At 48.3% G+C, this 18525-nt stretch overlaps 1 protein-coding gene across 1 annotated transcript; it reads right to left on the bottom strand.

Annotated features, from left to right (window-relative positions):
* Window positions 1–576: 576 nt before the first annotated feature.
* Window positions 577–15690, bottom strand: TF (transferrin). Its single transcript, XM_075157868.1, has 17 exons — window positions 15509–15690; window positions 13204–13367; window positions 12876–12984; window positions 11356–11547; window positions 11015–11150; window positions 10525–10580; window positions 9051–9220; window positions 8740–8926; window positions 7468–7622; window positions 6620–6713; window positions 6127–6162; window positions 5285–5443; window positions 4075–4219; window positions 3090–3154; window positions 2303–2487; window positions 1251–1437; window positions 577–817 (listed from the first exon to the last, which is right to left on the bottom strand). Exons 1-17 carry the CDS (start codon window positions 15549–15551, stop codon window positions 780–782), a joined length of 2121 nt encoding a protein of 706 aa, XP_075013969.1. The 5' UTR covers window positions 15552–15690; the 3' UTR covers window positions 577–779.
* Window positions 15691–18525: the final 2835 nt, after the last annotated feature.

Here is an 18525-nt window from a genome sequence, read left to right as displayed (position 1 = left end):
TCGGGCTGCCCACCTACACGTTTGTTTTCAGGTCAGCAGCACATCAGACGGACTACCAAAACACACGTGTTTCTAAGTAAGCCCTAGATTTTTTTCAGAAAGGAAGTCTAAGCCTGGACTCTCCCTGTCAATATACTTGTACTGCCTGATGGAAATGACTCAGATCCAGCCAGCTGAGATATGAGATGGAGTGATTTCTATTCACACCTTCCATCTTACAACTGCTGTATTTTTTGGGCTTAATTTGGTTTTTTTGCTTCTCCACCCTTCAGCTTCCCTGACATAAACACTCTCCCTCTTCCTGTGTCCCAACCACACTACGCAACTGTCATCTGCTGGAGAGATAATGGGATAACCTGGGTGAAGCAAAAGCACAGAGAATACAAACATCTTTAATTAGGCTCTAGGGCATATTTAATCCATTTTGCTTTGGCAAATGTTGAAACAAATTTCTCTAACGAGCGGCAATAGTCTTAAGTGGCAATAGCCACGCTGGTATCTGGCACTGTCCTACAGCGAGAGGTACTGAGGAAGCAATGGGCTTAAGGACCGTTTTGAAAAATCTCAGGACACCCATTTAAATTTGAGATTTTATTTCTTGCTGTGATGGCAGCAGAGAACGCTAAAGTCTCAAACAGCCCCTTTCAGAGTGATGAGGAAGGGCAGAGAAAGCAATGAAGGCAGAGGGCCCTCTGCGGGTCGGTGTTCGGTGCTGAGGGCACGAGAGGAGTCATGGCTTGAAGTTGCCTCCCCTTCCAGCAAGGGTCCTTCCTATCTCGCTACTTGTCCTCAAGGAAGGTGCACATCTGGAGGAGATCTGAAAAGGGAAAGGACAGGGAGAAATTCAGATCCGGCCTTTAAACACTCCTGTCCCACCAGCACACACCCAGCCATGCCAAAAACGTCAGCATGTGGAAAATATATTCAGTGGGCCACAAAAAAATGTGTATTAACCACAGATCGCACTGAACACACACTGATGGGACAGGGTGGGTTCTTTTCACCATTTCTCAAAGTGCATGTTTTCTAAAGGTGAGTAAAAATCTTTGATTCCCATTGATGCCAGAGCAGCAGACTTCAAAACTATTTCAGTTCATCCAAGGAACTTTGAGAAAAGTATGCTAGCATCTTCGTGAGTTATCTTCATTTTGCTTTAAAAAATTAAATGGACAGCTACAGAAGAAATTGTCCGTGCCTGCAAGGCTAAGAACTGCAATTCATGGACTTCTTCCTGGGGCTATTTCAGTTACCTGATGGATTGCAGGTGTTGAGGCTAGCAACTGAAGCATAGTATTGATCTCCGAGGAACTCCTTGTATGTTATTCCATCGCGGAGTTTGACCAGACACTTGGTCAAGTCTTTAAACAGAAGGTCCTTGGTTTGAGACTCAAACATCTGGAACTTGTCTTTCTCGACTCCTTTTGTTCCAAACCGTCTCTGAAATAAAGGCACAAAGAGGTAAGTGTATGTAAAAAGTAGAAAGCTGGCAAGATTCAGCTCGTACAAGCCTAGCTCTTAGTCCTAGTTCTTCACCATCATCCTGGGGAGCCCCCAGCCGAGCTCCAGAAATTTAGGATTGAATCTTCTGTCCATGTGGTTAGATGAGGGATCTCTCAGTGGTAAGCACGGTTGTGGTACGACTGTCAAAGCAATTTTTCTCCATTTTAACATGTCACTACACGGAGAGCCCATCGGCAGATGCTGCCAGCAGGTCCTATGCCTTAGCCACGAGTTGGAAGCAGAAGGAGCTGACTTCCCACGTGCCTCTCAGCAGATCCTGACAGTGGAGCAAATATTAACGTTTTCAGTGTAAAATCAATCAGAGGTGGTTTAACCTGGTCACAGTTACACCAGTAGCTGTAAGACACACACCAGTGTGTGTGCAGGGGAGGCTGGTGTCTTCCCGGAGCTGGATGGCTCGGTGCCTACCTCGTGCCTGACCCAGCTGGGTTAGAGACCGGGCACCTCAGAGGAGCTTCTGAAACACGCTTGCAAGAGCAGGCATAGCCCAAGAAGGAGGTGGTAATCTCATGTCACACAGGTATAGCGTGACAACAGCAACCACTGTGATCTGGCTGTTACCTGAAGGGGTATTTGCTAAGGTGGCAGAGGAGAAAGAGCAGTTCAGAAGCGATGGAGGAAGGGGGAGGCTAAGGGACGAGGCTGTCACCCCGTATCGGTAAGTTAAAATCTTCAACGTTTTGCTGACTCAGGGAAACTCAGAGCATCATTGCAATAAAAATGCAAACATGTCATGTAAAAACAACCCCAGAACATTTCTTCTGCTGGCAGTACTACTAACCTCTTGTATCTTCAGCAATTCACGGACTTTTTTTGCTTTCTCAGGACGTGTGATCACAGCATGGGTAGGAACTTTGGCCAGGTGGCACTCCCTGAAAGCCATGATATTTGCCCGTCGATCGTCAGTGCACAGCAACTCAAATTGGTCCATTTTCAGATTTTTGGCCCAGTCTTCTTTATTTTTGCCTTTAAAGAGAAGTGGTTAGGAGATTCAGAGATCTTGTGTAGCAGGAGAACATCAGCCTCACAACACCTAAGCAAGGCATTTGTCCCTGCCTGCATGTGCACTGGCACTTGGAGACTTGGCATGTACAAAGGAGGCTGTAAGTAAAACTCAGGAAGAGTCACTGGGATGCGTCAGACTCTCAGAGCAGGCTGGGAGATTTAGTTACATCTCCTTCCTTGCATTTTTTCCCAAATGCTTGGAAAACTTCAGCCGCTGCTTTCAGAAACGTGAACTGAACTATTAACTTTCAGGCAAGCAAGGAGCTAGAGTGCTGCGCAAAGGTGTCGAGGCAGCAGTCTGTGGTTAAGGGACCACCTGAATAATTGTGCAGCTGAAATTAAATGATAGTTAGCAGGGAAATGTCTCTGCAGAAATGCCTGGGAAGAGCCACCCTGGACGGACGACACGTGCTGACGCTTGAATTCCGCTCCTCCTGCGGGAGGGGTGAGATTGACAGGACGAGCAGGTAAAGCTTGCTATTACCTTCTGCACTGGGAACAAAAATAATGCCCATAGGGGAAGGCAGCCCTGCCAAGACCCGTCCAACAGAATAACCACGTACCATCAGTGTTTTCCTCGACGATCGAATGCTTAATAAAGGCCACGTCCCCCCGCTCGACCAGACACCTGGGAAGTACAAAGAAAGGCAAGTGATGTGGGTGCTTGAATCCTGGCCCTTTCCCACAGATTTGATTCTGACCTATGTCTTATTTTGTAAAATTAATCTCCAAGGACAGCCAGGTCTAGGAGCCCTACCATGAATATTTTAAGGATATCTGAAACACAGTCTTTTAACACATTCTGGAAAAAAACATGCATCTTTTTCACATGATAAGTAGCCGATTTATTTTCTTGTCAGAAAGAAGCAGTTTGGCCAGGTTCAGAATTCACTTTGCTTTCTGCAATGCCTGCCTGCATGTGTTAATAGCTTTGTAAAAACACTAACTTGCACCAAAAGGACTGCAATCTCTGAAGCAGGGTCTCTTTGCTATTAGACGTAAATAAAACAAGATTCATTCTCTTTTTAAATTCATGCCCAGTATGAATTACTTAGGCTTGAGCTGATACTGAGTGGGTACGGAGGAGACGGCATTGGGGCTGACCTCTGGTCTCTGCACTTTTTAGAGGATGGTTCATTTTAACTAAGGCAAGCAGCATTTTTAACAGGGAGTGTCTAGTGGCAGCGTTGTTTGCGGGTCCCCATCTTTTAAGACTCCTTATTTGTGTTAAAATTGTAGCACTGCTGCTATTGTAGGAGGTCTGGCCAAAACGCTTGTGTCTCTCCAGGTTTGCCTGGAGGCACCAGGACATTACTTTTACAGAACGGGAACATTTTACATCATTTTGCAGGAAGCTGCATGAAGAAAAAATGTATAGCATATGTGTAATATTACAGACATATATACCTTCAGCAGTGTAATGGGAGAAAAAGAGGAGGTCAGCAAATTAGCGTCAACATGAGGCTGTACTCCGTATGTGATCTACCCATGACCTCTGTGATTAGCCCCAGGGTACTTGAGAGCAGCCTGAGCGTTTCCATCACCTACCGGAAAGCTCCAGTATATCCATAGTATTTCTCATGGCTGCTGGCGACGCACTTCTCCGGCGGGACCCCCCCTGAGCCCTTGCAGAGCTGGCAGAGGCGGGAGTTAGGAGGAGACCCGGGAGCACAGCCCTCGCTGAAGTATTCGTCTGAAGGCAGGAATAGGAAAAAGTCACTTTTCCTGCACTGAAAAGCTAGGTTTTCTTTTAATAATACGTTCTCATGCTGAATTTGTATTAGCGGTCACTGGGAGCTGTAAACAGGCTGTGAGAAGAAGCACGATTGAGTGGACAGCAAATCGCACGCATCCAGTTTTCACTATGAAAGTTGTTATTTGTTATTATTGATAATGAAGCAGGCCCTAAGACTCAACTGCGCTAAGTGCTATCTAGGCATGAAAAGAAGAATGTTTTTGCTGCAAACCATTCCCAGCTCACGCAGAGCCAGCCCAAGACTCCTCAGCCTTTACAGGTCAGCAGAGTTGCGTTTGGCAGCAATGCCAGAGCTCTGGGGCAAGAAGGGACAGTGGGAAAGGCAGGCAGGAGGATGGAGAGGCTGATTCTAAAACTTACTAACGCTAGTATCTTCTTGCGGTTAGAGATTTCCTTTTAATAATTATATGCTTAATTTGTCTTGTTCCGTAATATTTCCAGATTATTTTTGTTGGACTATAATTCTCATCGATTGAAAGTTGGATGTAGAATTTGATCTTCTGAACAATCTCTAAAGGCCCAGAGCCAATGCAGACTTTTACCCCCTTATTGTCAGGCAGTCAGATCAGTCCCTTTAAGTTTCTTGCACGAAGATCAGCCTCTGTCCCCTGTTGTCAGCCCTTCCCCTTTCTTCTGAGATTCATAAACCCATCCTTTACCCCCACTCTACACCCTGCACAAGCACCAGGCCCCGTATACCTGGGGCAGCCTGTACTCCCATTTTGGGAATACCTTTTGTACTGCTGCAAAGGGAAGGGGAGAGATGTGAAAAGAAAGCAAAGCCCCCCAAAGCAGCTGATGTGCCGTATCTTACTCTGAAGCAGTCGCCGACAGCCTAAAACTTTGCTCATTGAAAGTTTAAACAACAGAGTCTTCTCCATTTCCCACCTCCAGGTGGGAATCTTTGAGGCACAAGAAACTTTAAACATCAGATGAAGGATGGGAAAACATTCTTGCAGGCAGATTCTGAACTCAAAGAAATGGATGCAAAACTCGACTCACCAAAATTGCAGTTCCCGGTCTTGTTGTGAATCAAGCCCATGGGGATGTTCCAGCCAGCAGTTCTCCCGACAGCGGTGTGGCACGACTTCTTGCCCTGCAGATTGTTCCAGGTGATATCGCTGTCAGATTTCTTCACAACAGCCACAGCAAAGTAGGATGCTTTCAGAAGATAAAATAGAGGAGAATTAAGGACTGACCCGAGGATCCCACCATGCTCCCTTAGGAGAGCATTGGGAGAGGGCACCTACGAACGTAGCAGAAGCGGAAATACTTTGCACTTATAAATGACTTGCCACACAGCGACAACAGAAGAATTTGCAGATGTGATGCATCTACTCCCGCCATGCTCCTGGGAAATTATTAGCCCTGACATTTCCCCCCACTCAAAACTCTGACATTTGGGTATGCGAGAAGGCTATAGCAAGACATACGGGATGATTTCTTATCCCCTCCTGGTTTCTTATCCCCTCTTTAGCAAAGGACAAAAACCTTCCCTCCTCTCCCTCTTCCTATTTCTATAAAGAACAATTTCCTAATGCTACAACCCACACCCTCTTTCCCTGTTCGCAGCCCTGGCACCGTTATGGTGTGACCGTGCTCCAGATAGCAGCAACTAAGTACAGATCTCTGCCGCTACCATTTACTTTGCCTTGATATCTGCTTGCAGACCCAGACTTTCCATCTGACTACTAAATTCGTCTCCCAAATTTTTAATTTCTACATTGGACACAGTGGTTCTTTGCATGGAGAATGGCCATTTATTCTCCAATCATGACCGCATATATATTTTTCTACTTATATCCAGCAGGACTGTTTTCTGTCCCTCTGTTGGCAGTAATTACCTGGTTCTCCTTCTGTTTTGTCGCATTGACTGTCATCTGAGGGAGGGAAAAAGAAGAGGATATTAGATAAATGATATGGCAAATCCAAAAAAGGATCAAGCTCACTAATTTCTGGAGAAACTTCATTCTAGAAGTGGCTATTTCAGGTAACATCTTGTGCATCGACAGAACAAAGCACAGCCTCTTTCTGCTCCTCTGAGCTAAAACGACTAGTTTCACCAAGGCTGGTGCTAAAGGACAGGGACATCATGATTAAAACAAAGAAGACAGGAGCTGGAGGTCATTGTGTTCCTGACTGTCGATGCCCACTCTCCCAGGGCTCTTCCACCTTCGTGGAAAGGCGAGGTCTGCAGCGGTGAGCAGAGCTGCCTCAGGGCACCGTGTGTTTTCTGCAGGATGCAGCGCTGAGGCTGCTTTCTAGATTTCAGAATAAAAAGAGTGCTTTTGCGCCAGACCGTTCCCCGCTGCCTGGACCCAGAGGGGCTGTGCTTACCCTCATAGCTTTCTCCCATCACTGGCACCAAGCCACACACGCCAGCAGTGTAGACAAAACCTCCGTCTAAGCTGATAGCATCTGCTTCACCTTTCTGCAATGAAAAAGGCACAGCGATGAAACGACGCTGTACATCCCCAGACCAGTGCTTTTCAGAAATCAGATTGTAAAAGAAGCACTTGTTGTAAGCGATAAGGGCTTGGGGCTAAGGGCATCTGCGAGGCCATCCCTTAGCATACGGACAGACGAGGTCTCGCTGATGCAAGCAGAGGGAATTTTGAAATTATCGCTCCCGTGTGCTTGTAACCACCTCCAGCAGCAGCTCTCCTCCCCAGGCACTCGCAGGCTCAGGCGTGTGCCTCTCCTAGCCTGCTTCCCTGCCAAACAGATTTCCTTATCTCACCTGTCCTTTCAGGTTTGCATTTTGTGCTGTCTTCATGGAACTGACCCAACCCTCTGAGCTACCAGCAGCATCCTCTATGCTGTGGAACCACTCCTCTTCTAAGCAGGCAACCGTTTTTCTCTGCATTTTGCAAAATTTGTATTTTGCCTTCCTTTTCCAAATAAAAAGTTACTTCACACCAGAAAATTGCTTTTTATTTAGGAAACCTCAAAGAAAGAACACTGTCCAATAAATTTTTTTGAAAAATGTTAATCAATGAAAAACTAGTCGAGCCTTTTCCCTGTCATGATGTTGGTTTCTGCCCACTGGTATTTCTCGCAAAGCTCCCAATATTTTATTTTAAAATCTAGCCCCCCTCCTCTGCCCCATCTATTCCCAGGCTGAAAGAAGCAACGTTGCTCTCTGAAAGGTTCACAGGGGAAAAAAAAGGAAAAAAAAGCCATACCATGATCTTAATAATGCAGTCCTTGGTGTTGTCTGCCACGGTGCACTCCACATCCCCGTTGCTCATCACACTCCAGAGGTCACACTTGCTCTTCTCATTCTTGCCTACTGCACACCACCGTGTCTTGTTTTCTCTGCGGTTAGAGTTCAACTGATCTGTAAAACCAGCAGAGGAAAACGAGGATAAGCCTAGAGCCCTGTTGAACAATAAAGCAACAAAACAGGCTACTTTCTGGGTGCGTGGGACTCAGCCATGAAACCATCTGTATGCACCAACCTGCTGCTGCCCAGTGCAAGACGTTCTTGTTTAATAAGGCCTGGGCTGGCGTGAATAGAAGGGATGATTCTTAAGCTGAAGGATGCTCAGAAATCAACTTACAGGTCAGAAAGGAGACTTTCAGCATGACACAAGCTGTTCACACAGACTCGTGTTAGCTAAAACATCGCAATCACTAAACCACCGTGCATTAATAGTACTTGGTATTGCTGCCTATAATATACTCAGCATTTCTCCAGACCTCCTCACAGCCCAGACAACTATGAGACTAAGACCAGACTGAGCTGGAAAAATGCAACCTAGTTATGTTTCTGTGAAGTGGCATTTGAATAATCTGTTTTGATGCTACATTAAGTCCATGCATCCCCTTCCCTAAATGCCATAGCGGCTGAGCCTACGACAGAGATCTCTGAGCAACTATACATTTTAAATGGGTTTCAGAGGTCATTTGTGGGATGTTTGACTCTCAGAGAGCCAGCTAGGACATCAGTAAATGCTTGATGAGTCAGGATGGAAATAAAGGACACTGTTTCCCTCAAGTGGCCAATGCTGGTCCTGGTGTCCTGGGATGTTCCTTCCTCTTAGGTCCCAGAAATGGCTTTTCTAAGCAGCAGTTTTGACCATGCCCAATCCCTACCACCAGCTGAATAACCGTGGGCAATTTTTGTTGCTGTAGTTGTGGTGAATGGGTGAGGGGTGGAGTGTGCGTAAATTTTCCACCTTTGTCGGTATGGTGATGATGTTGTTTTGACTGTGGAATCAACAAAATCCTTTTGTTGATGTAAGTGAAGTTTGTGAAGATTGTGTGATTTTAATGAATAATTAAATTAAATTGTGTGATTTTAATGAATAATTTCCTTTCACAGGAAATATTTTGCAGAGAATACTGTCTGTGTTTGAAAAAATCGTGTTCCTTTTGCCCAGACATATTTGCTGATCCCATCTTTTCAATGCAGCTCACACTGGCATGACATTATTATCTCATGTCCTGCCTACCTTTCTGAAGGCTCTGGATGGCACTGTAATACTCAAAGCCCAGGTAGAGCTGGGAATCCATCAGTGGTGGGATACGCTTGAGCTGTACAGCAGAGTCTTTGAAAAGCAAGTCTTTGAGGCCTGGGTCCTTCTTGCCAGGTGGCCCAAAGAGCTGGAAGGTGCTGGTTGTGCCCATGCCAAATTTTTCCTGCCACGAGGGAAAAAAATGAGCAAATGACCATACCAAAGCACTCAGAAAGCTGAAGAGAGCAAGCAAAGCCAGGAGACAGAAGAGCGGATGCTAAGGGAAGGAAAGAAGAGCTTAACAATACCTGTGCTTTTGAGAGAAAGCTCCAGATGTCATCAACCTTGCTATCATCTCGAGCCACAACGGCGTGAGCAGGCACCCTGGCCCAGTGGCAGGCTCTGTAGTTGTCCACAGGCTGACGGCTGCCATCCAGACACAGCAGCTCATACTCATCCTTCTCCTCTGGAGCATTTTCTGGAGGAAGGAGGAACCATGAGATGCATCACCACGGAAACAGACAAAAAAGCCAATCTGGAGCAGCTTTGTAATGAATTTATTTCTGCGGAATTCTTTGCAGAAAATAGGTTGCACACACACCCTTTGCAATGGTAATGGGGTCATCGTGGTCATGCAAAGGCAATGCAGAAAGGAGAATACATGTGCCTGTGAAAGAGAGATTATCTCTGCCTCTGTCATAACTAACCCAACAGTAAGAGCTCTATGTGGCAGTAGTGCCTAGACATCCAGCCATGTACAAATAGACACAAATACAAATAGATTTACAAACACCATGCAAATGGATTGAACAGGTCAGGAGCCGCACATGGTCTGTGAAGGCCAGTAGTGTCAAGGCTGAAAACAGAGCCCAGGTCAGAGATCACAGGGTTACAGGAGAATTCAGGTGAGAATTACAGGAGACCTCTGAAGATCTCCAGTCCAAGAGCCTACTCAAAGCAGGGGCAGACCAGGTTGCTCCAGGTGGTTCTTGAAAACCTCCAAGGATGGAGAGTGTACAGCTGTCCTGGGCAACCTGTCCCACTACTTGACTGTCCTCAAGGGGAAAAAAATTTCTCCTTGTATCTGGTCCAAACCTTTCTTGTTTCAGTTTATGATTATTGTTTCTCATCTTTCCACTGTCCACCTCTGTAAAGATCTTGGCTCCACCTTCTTGCTAACCTCCTTGTAGGCACAGGCAGGCTGCTGTGAGGCCCCCCCAAAGCCATCTCTTCCCCAGGCTGATCAAGCCCATCCCACTGAGCATCTCCTCGCAGGACAAGTGTCCCTGCCCCATGACCATCTTGGTGGCCCTCCACTGAGCTCACTGCAGGTCCTGGGCATGCTAGGCAATCTTCCATCTCCAAGAGGTGCAGAGTTAGTGAACTCTTGCTGTGGGCTGAATTCCCTCCAAAATCCCTCCCAGAGGGATGGGTGAGCATTATTACCTACACAATTGCTCACCCTGCGTTTGCTGTGATAACATTACAGCTGGCTCTGAGATGTGGCACCAACTATAATACCATTGAACTTAAATTAAGCAGGTTTTCCTTCTTCAAAGAAGAACCCCAAAGAAGAAAAAGTGGACCCTACCACAGTCATATTTTTCAGTAACAAGGATAAGTTAGTCCATGGTGTGCAAAACATGTTTCTAGAGGTGAAAGAAGACGACGTTTGGGGCAAACTGGGAGAGGAATGAAAGCCTGCACAGGCTAATTGCAGGATAGAGTGGCAGCAAGAGGTTGGACTGGAAAAAAGAGAAACAAGTCATCTCGCAGGCCTACCTTGAACAGTTGTGTGTTTCACAAAAGCCACATCTCCTTTTCCATCTTTCAGACAGCTGCAGGTGGGGGGAACAGAAGGGATGTTAAAAAAACAGACATTGTGACTCCCTATCTGCTGTTCAGCAAATTGCTTCGGCACAAACTGCAACCGTAGAGCAGTAGTCTTCCCCCAAAAAAGCTAGGCTGGCAGGGAAGAAAATGTGATGGCAGAGAAGTAATGCTCAAGAAGCCCAGTTAGACTTAGCACAATGCTAATGCGGTGTATTCTTAAGTCTGTGCAGAAAGATACAACCCAGCTGCCTCTCTCATCTCCCGCTAGCTGCCTGCCGGTTATTACTAATTGGATCTTTAATTACCAGCACTCCCGGTTGTTCTATAAATTCAGTGTCTTCAGGACCACTGATTACAACACAGCCCTCCCTGGTATAACAAAAACTTGCATGTGTCGGGGCTAGAATATTTCCCCAAAGGAAATATAACTTTCACTCACTGAAAAGCTCCAGAATATCCAGAATAAGGTGCTGTGCGGGAGCATTTGGTTTTGGGGTCCCCCTTGCACTGACGGCACAGTCTTTGTTCAGTGGTGGCACCAGGCACGCAGCTGGCGGAGAAAAAATTGGCCACCGCTATGGATGAGAAAGAAGCAATAGTTAGTCTAAAATTCACTTTTACAAGGATCTGGAAGGAAAGGGATGCACAAAGAATGTCAATGACTCGACTGCTCTGCGAGCCACCTCTGGACCTCCGCAGAAGATCGGGCAACATCGCTTTCACCGTACCACCACCCCTGGCTTAACACCAGCCCATTTATCTCGCCGTTTCCCACCTCACCTTGCTCGATGGAGGCTGAGTCTTTGCCATCCCACTTGATGTCTCCCCGGTGGAGGAGTGTCCCAATGGGGATGTTCCAGCCAGCAGACCTGCCCAAGCCCGTGTGGCAGGAGGTCTTGCCCTGCAAGTTATTTATTGTGATATCTGTTCCTTTCTTCACGACGGCCACGGCGTAGTAGTTGGTTGTGGAGCCTGCAGTGCGGGGAAAAAGCAGGAAAGCAGTGAAAAAGCAGGATTTATGAACATTTCAAATCTTGCCAAACCCTCGACTTCAGAGAATAAAGTACTGCACTTCCAAATAACCAGCAACTTTGCTTGAACACTCATGGTCTTCCCATTTTCTTAGGGGTGAGCTACGCTGCCAATATCGAACCAACGCTGTGCATTACAACTTGTAATGGTAAGTGAACTGAAAATACTATCACACGCAAAATGCTTTGCCACTGGACAGACGTTAGACATGCCCATAGATTTGTAAGGATGCTTCAACAAGTCTTTTTGGCAAATCTTCTTTGGCAAGTCTTTTCTCAAATGCCGTTGCCCACTGAAGCATACACGTAAGCCTTGCGAGACTGAAATTCCGTGTTTAGTCTTTAAAATTATACCTAGTCCATGACATGCCATGTATGAATAAAGTGACTTAGTTTTAGGGGTGGTAGAGACCACAGCCTTCCATTTAATATCTGTATTTTCTTAGCTACCATGTTGGGAATGACTCTGCCGTGTTGCTTTGATCCTGAATATTGTGTACAAACAGGCTGAACTCCAGGGCAGAGGTCAAAAGAGATTGGGAGCTTTGGACGTGGTGGGATTGCATGAGGCGAGACAGATAAAAATGGAGAAATAGCGTCTGTTCGGCTCCCAAGAGAAAGATGGGAGAGACGAAAGACAGAGCAGGGATGGAGCAACAGAGCTAAGTCTTATCAAAAGGGATTGCTGCAGAGTACTTTTTATGCTTTGCTTCTTTTTTCTGTGCGTTGCCTGCACCTTTTGCCTCAGTAATCTCAACTGGGTGTTCCTCCACAACCGCTAATGGCAATGCTGTTGCCTCTTCAATAGTTTTTTTTTTGTCTTGATGACTGCGCAGGAAGATACACGGGTTATCTGTGCTATCTAGCTCAGTGTTTTACCTAGTTCAAGGTCACTGAAAGGAGAAGATCTCTGGGACCAGCACAATTTTTATGCCATGCTTTGGGACGACCATGATTTCTGCTCATGGTGCTCTCCTTCCATGGCCACTGCATCACCGTGGGATCAGTGACTTTCATTGCAGCTAATGTCAGAAATGGGGCACTGGCTCTGCCCCTTCCATTGCAGTGACATGGCCACCCATTGGCCATGGGTGATGATTCACATTTTGGTGTAACTGCCCCCCCACTTCCCCCCTGGGATCTGGAAGCCAGGGGCAATATCTCAGACACCCAACAGAAATAATGTGGGAGCTCTGCGTGGGAAGGATGGCCTTTGCACTATCAGTTTGTTACCACCACTTGGCTTACAAATATCGTGTGAAAATGTACCTCCACTTTGTTCGTAGACCTCAGCAGCAATGGGCTTCAGCTTGTAGGGGGCAAGGCCTGCCTCAAAAACATGACCACCGTCCAAGCTAATGGCATCTGCTTCATTATTCTAAACAACAAAAAGATTTCAGTCAATAAACAAAGAGCAGGGATGCGTGAAGGAAAATGCTTCCCTGGAGTCTCTCCTGGATCCTTGTGGGTGAGTCCTTCTCCTCAGTGGTATCACAGGTAACAACCAGTGACTCAAAGGAAACCTCAACCTTCTCCAGGTGTAACAAGCTGCTGAAACATCCTCAGTGCCCAGCACAGATATTTGCTGCCCACTCACCGAAATCGCTTTTATGCAGTCGAGGTACGTTGCTTTCTGCAGGCAATTCAATGCAACATTCTCTTGTTGCATGTGGTCCCTTAGGCTATTGCATTTGTTCTCTTCTGCCGAAGATATTGTGCACCATCTAATGCTTGCCTTGGGGGGAGCAGCAAAACACAGAGCTGTAGAAAGAAGCAGAAATAAATAGTCTCAGAGACTTAGAAAGGCACCAAGTGGAGAGAAACAGCATCTCTGTGAATACATGATCTCTGGTTCCCTGCAGTCATGGCCTCGGGTGATGGCCGGGTGCAGGATCTCCCCTGCCGATCTCCTAAGTCATGCAGGAAGGCCGTTTCTTTCTTGCCTGACGTGTGCACCTTCAGGAACATCTGGGAGGATCATTCCTATCCCTGGGTGATATATGTCCGGCACAGCATCGTGATTCCAGCAGCCTGAGCTCACGGCAACATCCACAGGCAACATCCACACACTTCAATAGAAATCAAACTCAAGACTTTGCAAAAACAGAGAGAAAAGGTGGTCCACTGAAGCGGTGTCTTTGCAAATAACGCCAGAGGGAGAGCAGCTCTGACCTGGCCAGACTATATTCAGTATTTTGCCACACATGACCTCTTTGGCAGCTAGATGATCTGAAGTACTTAACTGTCTCTGTATATCTCACCTCCTCCACTACACCCAGTCACAGAGATGCCATACCACCTCCGCAGTCCTCTCTCCTAAGAGTCCCCCAACCAGTAAATGCAGCTGACTGGCTGCTCTGGGAGACCAGAGCAAAGCAAAGACCTCAGGTGGACACAGACTCACGCCTCCTTCAGCAACCTAAACACCAGAAACGTTGGAAACTTGCAGTGAAAGTACGTGGCCAGCCCGTGCTGCACACTTCTCCTTAACTCTGCCCCTTCCTGGCGGGATTGCGCAGACTGAGAGGCTGTATGCACAGCTCGCTCCCTCCAAACCCTTGATGGCACATTCCATTCGAACATCTCCAGATTAACCTGTGCTGTTTCCATTTTCTCTTTCACCTCTGAAATATTCTCTCTTACTTGATTTTTGAGCCATAACCCTGCCAGCAGACACCTCCCCTCCTCCCAGTGGAGGTGCTGAATTTGGCCACAGGGAAAATCCTTAGCCTTAATTCCTACTGCCATCATCTACTTTTTTCAAGTCTTGGCTGCACAAAGCCATGGTCACCTCAATCTAGTGCTGGCAACCATGGGCCGAAGCTGGACGGGGACCTCCTGAGGGAGTCAGCCGAGCTGCACTGGTGAACATTGGGAAGGCAAGGGGAGCCCAAGTGCCAGGGCCTCTGTCGCAGAGCTTTTGGGCAACCTCTTGGCTCCTTCTGTGCAGGGGAGGAGGAGGGACCCTTCACCGTTAATAAGACATCATTGCGTGCTCGTACTCAGCAAAGGTGCTTGAGGACTTTCCTATGCCAGCGGCACAGGGAGCACTTCCCACCAGAGGACATTAACCACCACCACGCTTTATGGGCGATCAGAAGAGACCCGCTGCCTACTCCGAGGAGACCCCTCTTTCCCTTTCCAGGCAGCAGTCCCCACGTCAGGTGCAGACGGCAGCAATCTCCTTGCCGTGGCTACCTGCCCATCACCTGCCAAAACTATGAGCAGAGAGAGAAGACAGAAATAATCACTTCAAGCGGAGCCAGCTCTGCATAAAATACACAGGAGCCCAAGCAAAGTGCACCGCAGCAGCAGGACGGAGCAGCGCAGGAGCAGAAGGGGGAGCATGCGGAGTCTCTCGTTATTTAAGCTCTATTTTATTGTCACTGCCTTCAGGTTTAACCCAACACACATGCAGGCTTGGCAGGGAGGTCTTGTTCTAGTTTCTCCCCGCCCTGGCTGAACCCCTGCTCCTGTCCCGGCACAGCAGCTTGCGGGAGGGTGATTTTTCCCTTCGCCCCGTGGCAGCAGGGGTGCGGAGCCTCTCCGAGCAGTCCCCTCCCCAGCAGAGGTGCCGAGCATCCCTCCTCCTTGCCAGCCGGGTGCTCGGCAGCTTGCTGCGGGGAGCTGCAGACCTCCCTCCAGCCTCCACGGGCCAGCCCAAGGAAAAAGCTGCTGTCGTTAATGCTCAAAACGCCGCCCTTGTTGACAGAGATCCACAGCTGCCAAAGCAAGCGTCTGGCAGGTGCTCCTTTGCTTTTACGTCCTGGCTTTTACTTAACAGCTGCCTGGGTCTGGCAAATGCTGCAGCTCTAAAACAGCCTTGTCTAGGGGGAAAGCCTGGGGTCCTGGGAGGTTTTGACGCTTCCTTTCCCCCAAAACTGCTTTCAGCAGACACTTACCCACTATCCCGAAGGACAGCACAGTAGAGAGTACGAGTTTCATACTTGAGCAGGGAGCCAGGTGCCGAGGAGGGGGTGCAGCAGCCTTGGTCACAGACTGTCCCCTCCAAGTCTGTGATGGCTCTGGAACCGCTTTCTCCCCCTTTTATAGAGGAACAGCCCTGGCTGTGTTTGCAGAAGCAATGACCTAACACTGTTTGTCCTTCCTTGTTTCTCAATAGCTCCTAAATCGCCCCCCTCCCTCGGTCAGCCCATTTTTAGGAAGCCTTTCACTTTGGCACTGAACCCCTCCGCAGGCAGGAGTCAGAGCAGGGCAAGGTGCTTTTCATTTTACAAGGGGCTTCAGATGGAAAATTCCCAAGTTGTGACATTTGAATTCCCCTGCGGGCTGAAACACCACAGGAGGGACTATTTTCTTTGTGCTAGCCACCCCCTGCCTTGCTCAGCCTAATCTCAGAAAGTCCCTGCTGGATCCAGCCCTGAATTTTGCATGTTTGCCAGTAACTGCTGCTGTCGTGCCCATTGCCCTTTGGCTTGCAGCACCCTGAGTGCCTGCCCGCTCCCTTGCTCTCCCTTGGCAATGGCAATAGGGTTAAAAGGCAGTAAATGTTCCTTACACATGATCTGGCAAGCTCCTCGCACAGGCAAAGAAAGTCAGCGGCAGCAACCAGACAGCTCGATAAGTGCCCTGCAGCCAGGAGGAAACATCACGCTGCGCCTTTGTAAAGTTCTGGGGATGAACCTGGGAAGAAATGCTGAGATTAGCAGTCACCCTCCTCCCCCTCCTCTGCAAAACCTCTCCTTCCCCTTGTATCACTCCTGATTTATCTCCCTACAGCCAGGAACAGTGGGGCATGGCTAGGTTTACGAAGGTCTGCCTTTGTGATGCTGACCCAGGCTCAATGTCCTGATCTTTGCTGCAGGCTACAAGACCAGCTTCAGGTTGACTTTGGCACATGCACAATAAATGAGAGTCCCTGGAGCACATCAGCCCACAAGCCCTGGTAGCATCCCTAGACAGCAGCTGCTAGGGCTGGTCCACCCGCTGTGTCCACCCGAGAAACTACAAGAGTGCTGTAGGAAGCCCAGCGGTGAGATCCAGCTCCCAGGCTTGCTCTCAAGAGCACCAGCCTCCCTTTGTGATCTTCTGGACCCCCTGCTCAGGTCCTTCTCTCCCATACCCTGCATCCTCCACACAGCAGTGCCATGGGCTTGCCCACAGCAGGCTCCTGGCTGAGGTTGGCTGGAAGCACCCTGGGTTGGCTCTTCGCCCTCCTCCCAGCCGGCTGAGGACACAGCAACCTGCAGGTGGGTGGTCGTGGCCAGAGTGGCTTCAGTGCAGGTGGGAACCGAGTGTCAGGTCAACGATACGGCTCTGCAAAGTGACCCAGGGAAGGGGGCTGCTGGAGACCTTCAGGCAATGACCACCTCCACTGTGGCACTGTGACCCTGCCCTACCTGTGACTCTGGCTGCTGGAGGTCCCCGCAGGCTGAGCGAGAGGCACTCGTGGCCACTCTGGTTATTTCAGCATCATCTTTAGTAGTTCCTTCAGCATGGCGAGTTCCTATTTCTCATCCCTTCATCCCCTGCTTTCCCAGAAGAGCAGCACTTCTTGTGTCCAGAGCGTCTCCAAACACACTGCAACGGGGCGGGGGGACTGACTTGTTCCCACTGCAAGACTTCCTTCCCTCTTAAAAGATCTCCCACCCATATTTACTCCAGCAAGCTGTGGCCCTCCAAGGTCTTCCTCCACTGAGACACGTAGGTGCCTGAAATCCACCCCCAACTCCCCATGGATCTCCCCAGTCCTTGCCTCACTCAGGGTAGCCTTCGCAATGTCCCCATCCGTGGGAAGAAGAGGCACAAGGGCTTGCAGGAGGCTGTTCTTCCATAGCTTTTTGTTGATTTGTTCCAAAATGCCTCTTCTAACAGATATCCCGAGAGAGCCTAGAAATTGCAGCGCCACTGAAAAATCAAACATATCTGGACACACAAATAACAAGGAAAATATTTGGACATCTTGACTCCACAAACTAAGTAGTTACAAGACTATCCAGAGCAGATAAAGGTGTTTTTGCCACATGACAGATGAAGGGGAAAGACGCAGAAGAAAGTTTGGAAAACATAAAGGATCTGTTCGAGCAACAGAAGAGCAGTTGCTGGAAGAGCCCATACTATCTGGCCTTCTGCACATGGTTCCCAGCCTTTTTTACATGGACCCCCCGCTGCTCCTCTCTCCCCTCTCAAATCGCACCTGCATCCCCCGTGCACTCTCTGTATCTGCCGAGGGGATGGCTGCGAGGTGGTGAAGTGATGGGTGGTTTTCAATCCACACCTCTTTCCCTTGCCCTCCCAGATGGCATCAGGGCAAATCCAGGGGCGAAGGAAGAGGCTTGAATTGCAAGTGATTTTACTGCTTACCTCCTGTCCTCCTGCCTTTACCAGTAACCTCCTGGATTTCCAGATGTCCAGCCACTAGTCACCTGGAAAGTCACCAGCCACATACAGAGCAGCTTCTATACTTCCTGGGGAGACGAAACTCTTCCAACACACAGCTTGCCTTGGAGGTACTCAATGGCAGAAGCACAGCAGATTGGTGATGTGTCCTCTAGGCCACCTGGGCTTGAAGGCTCAGACCTTGATCTCCAAAGGACCCAACAGGCCTCCAAGATGCTCCTTTCTGAGGAGTACATCCCACCAAGGGAAGCCTTGGATGGAAAAGGCAAAGTATTTTGGGTGGCCTCCAGCTGCAAAATGCCTTCCTTTTGGAGTCCAGGAGGGACAAACATCTTGGTGCAACCAACTTCTTCCCCTGAATGTCTATCAGACAGCTGCTTTTCCAAATTTTGTGTTAGAAAATGCACGCTTATTCACACAGCGGGTCCTCTCTCTCACTAAGTACGCACACATGCTTCTACAAGTTCTAGTTAGATCCATACCTCGCTGCCTGGGTGCACAGTTTTGTGCAAAAAGAGAGCTCCTCCCATGCCCAAATGCATGTATCTGGCTGACTAAG

Source organism: Calonectris borealis, chromosome 9 (genome assembly GCF_964195595.1).
Source record: "Calonectris borealis chromosome 9, bCalBor7.hap1.2, whole genome shotgun sequence".
Taxonomy (NCBI): Eukaryota; Metazoa; Chordata; class Aves; order Procellariiformes; family Procellariidae; genus Calonectris; species Calonectris borealis.
This window is presented reverse-complemented; position numbering and strand designations above follow the sequence as displayed.

Coding starts and splice junctions, on each gene's coding strand:
- TF (XM_075157868.1), bottom strand. CDS start 15,551: ATGAAACTCGTACTCTCTACTGTGCTGTCCTTCGGGATAGTGG. Junction 11,548..12,875: donor GGTCTACGAACAAAGTGGAG/GTACATTTTCAC, acceptor CCCGCACTGCAG/GCTCCACAACCAACTACTAC. Junction 3,155..4,074: donor GGATATACTGGAGCTTTCCG/GTAGGTGATGGA, acceptor TGTACTTCCCAG/GTGTCTGGTCGAGCGGGGGG.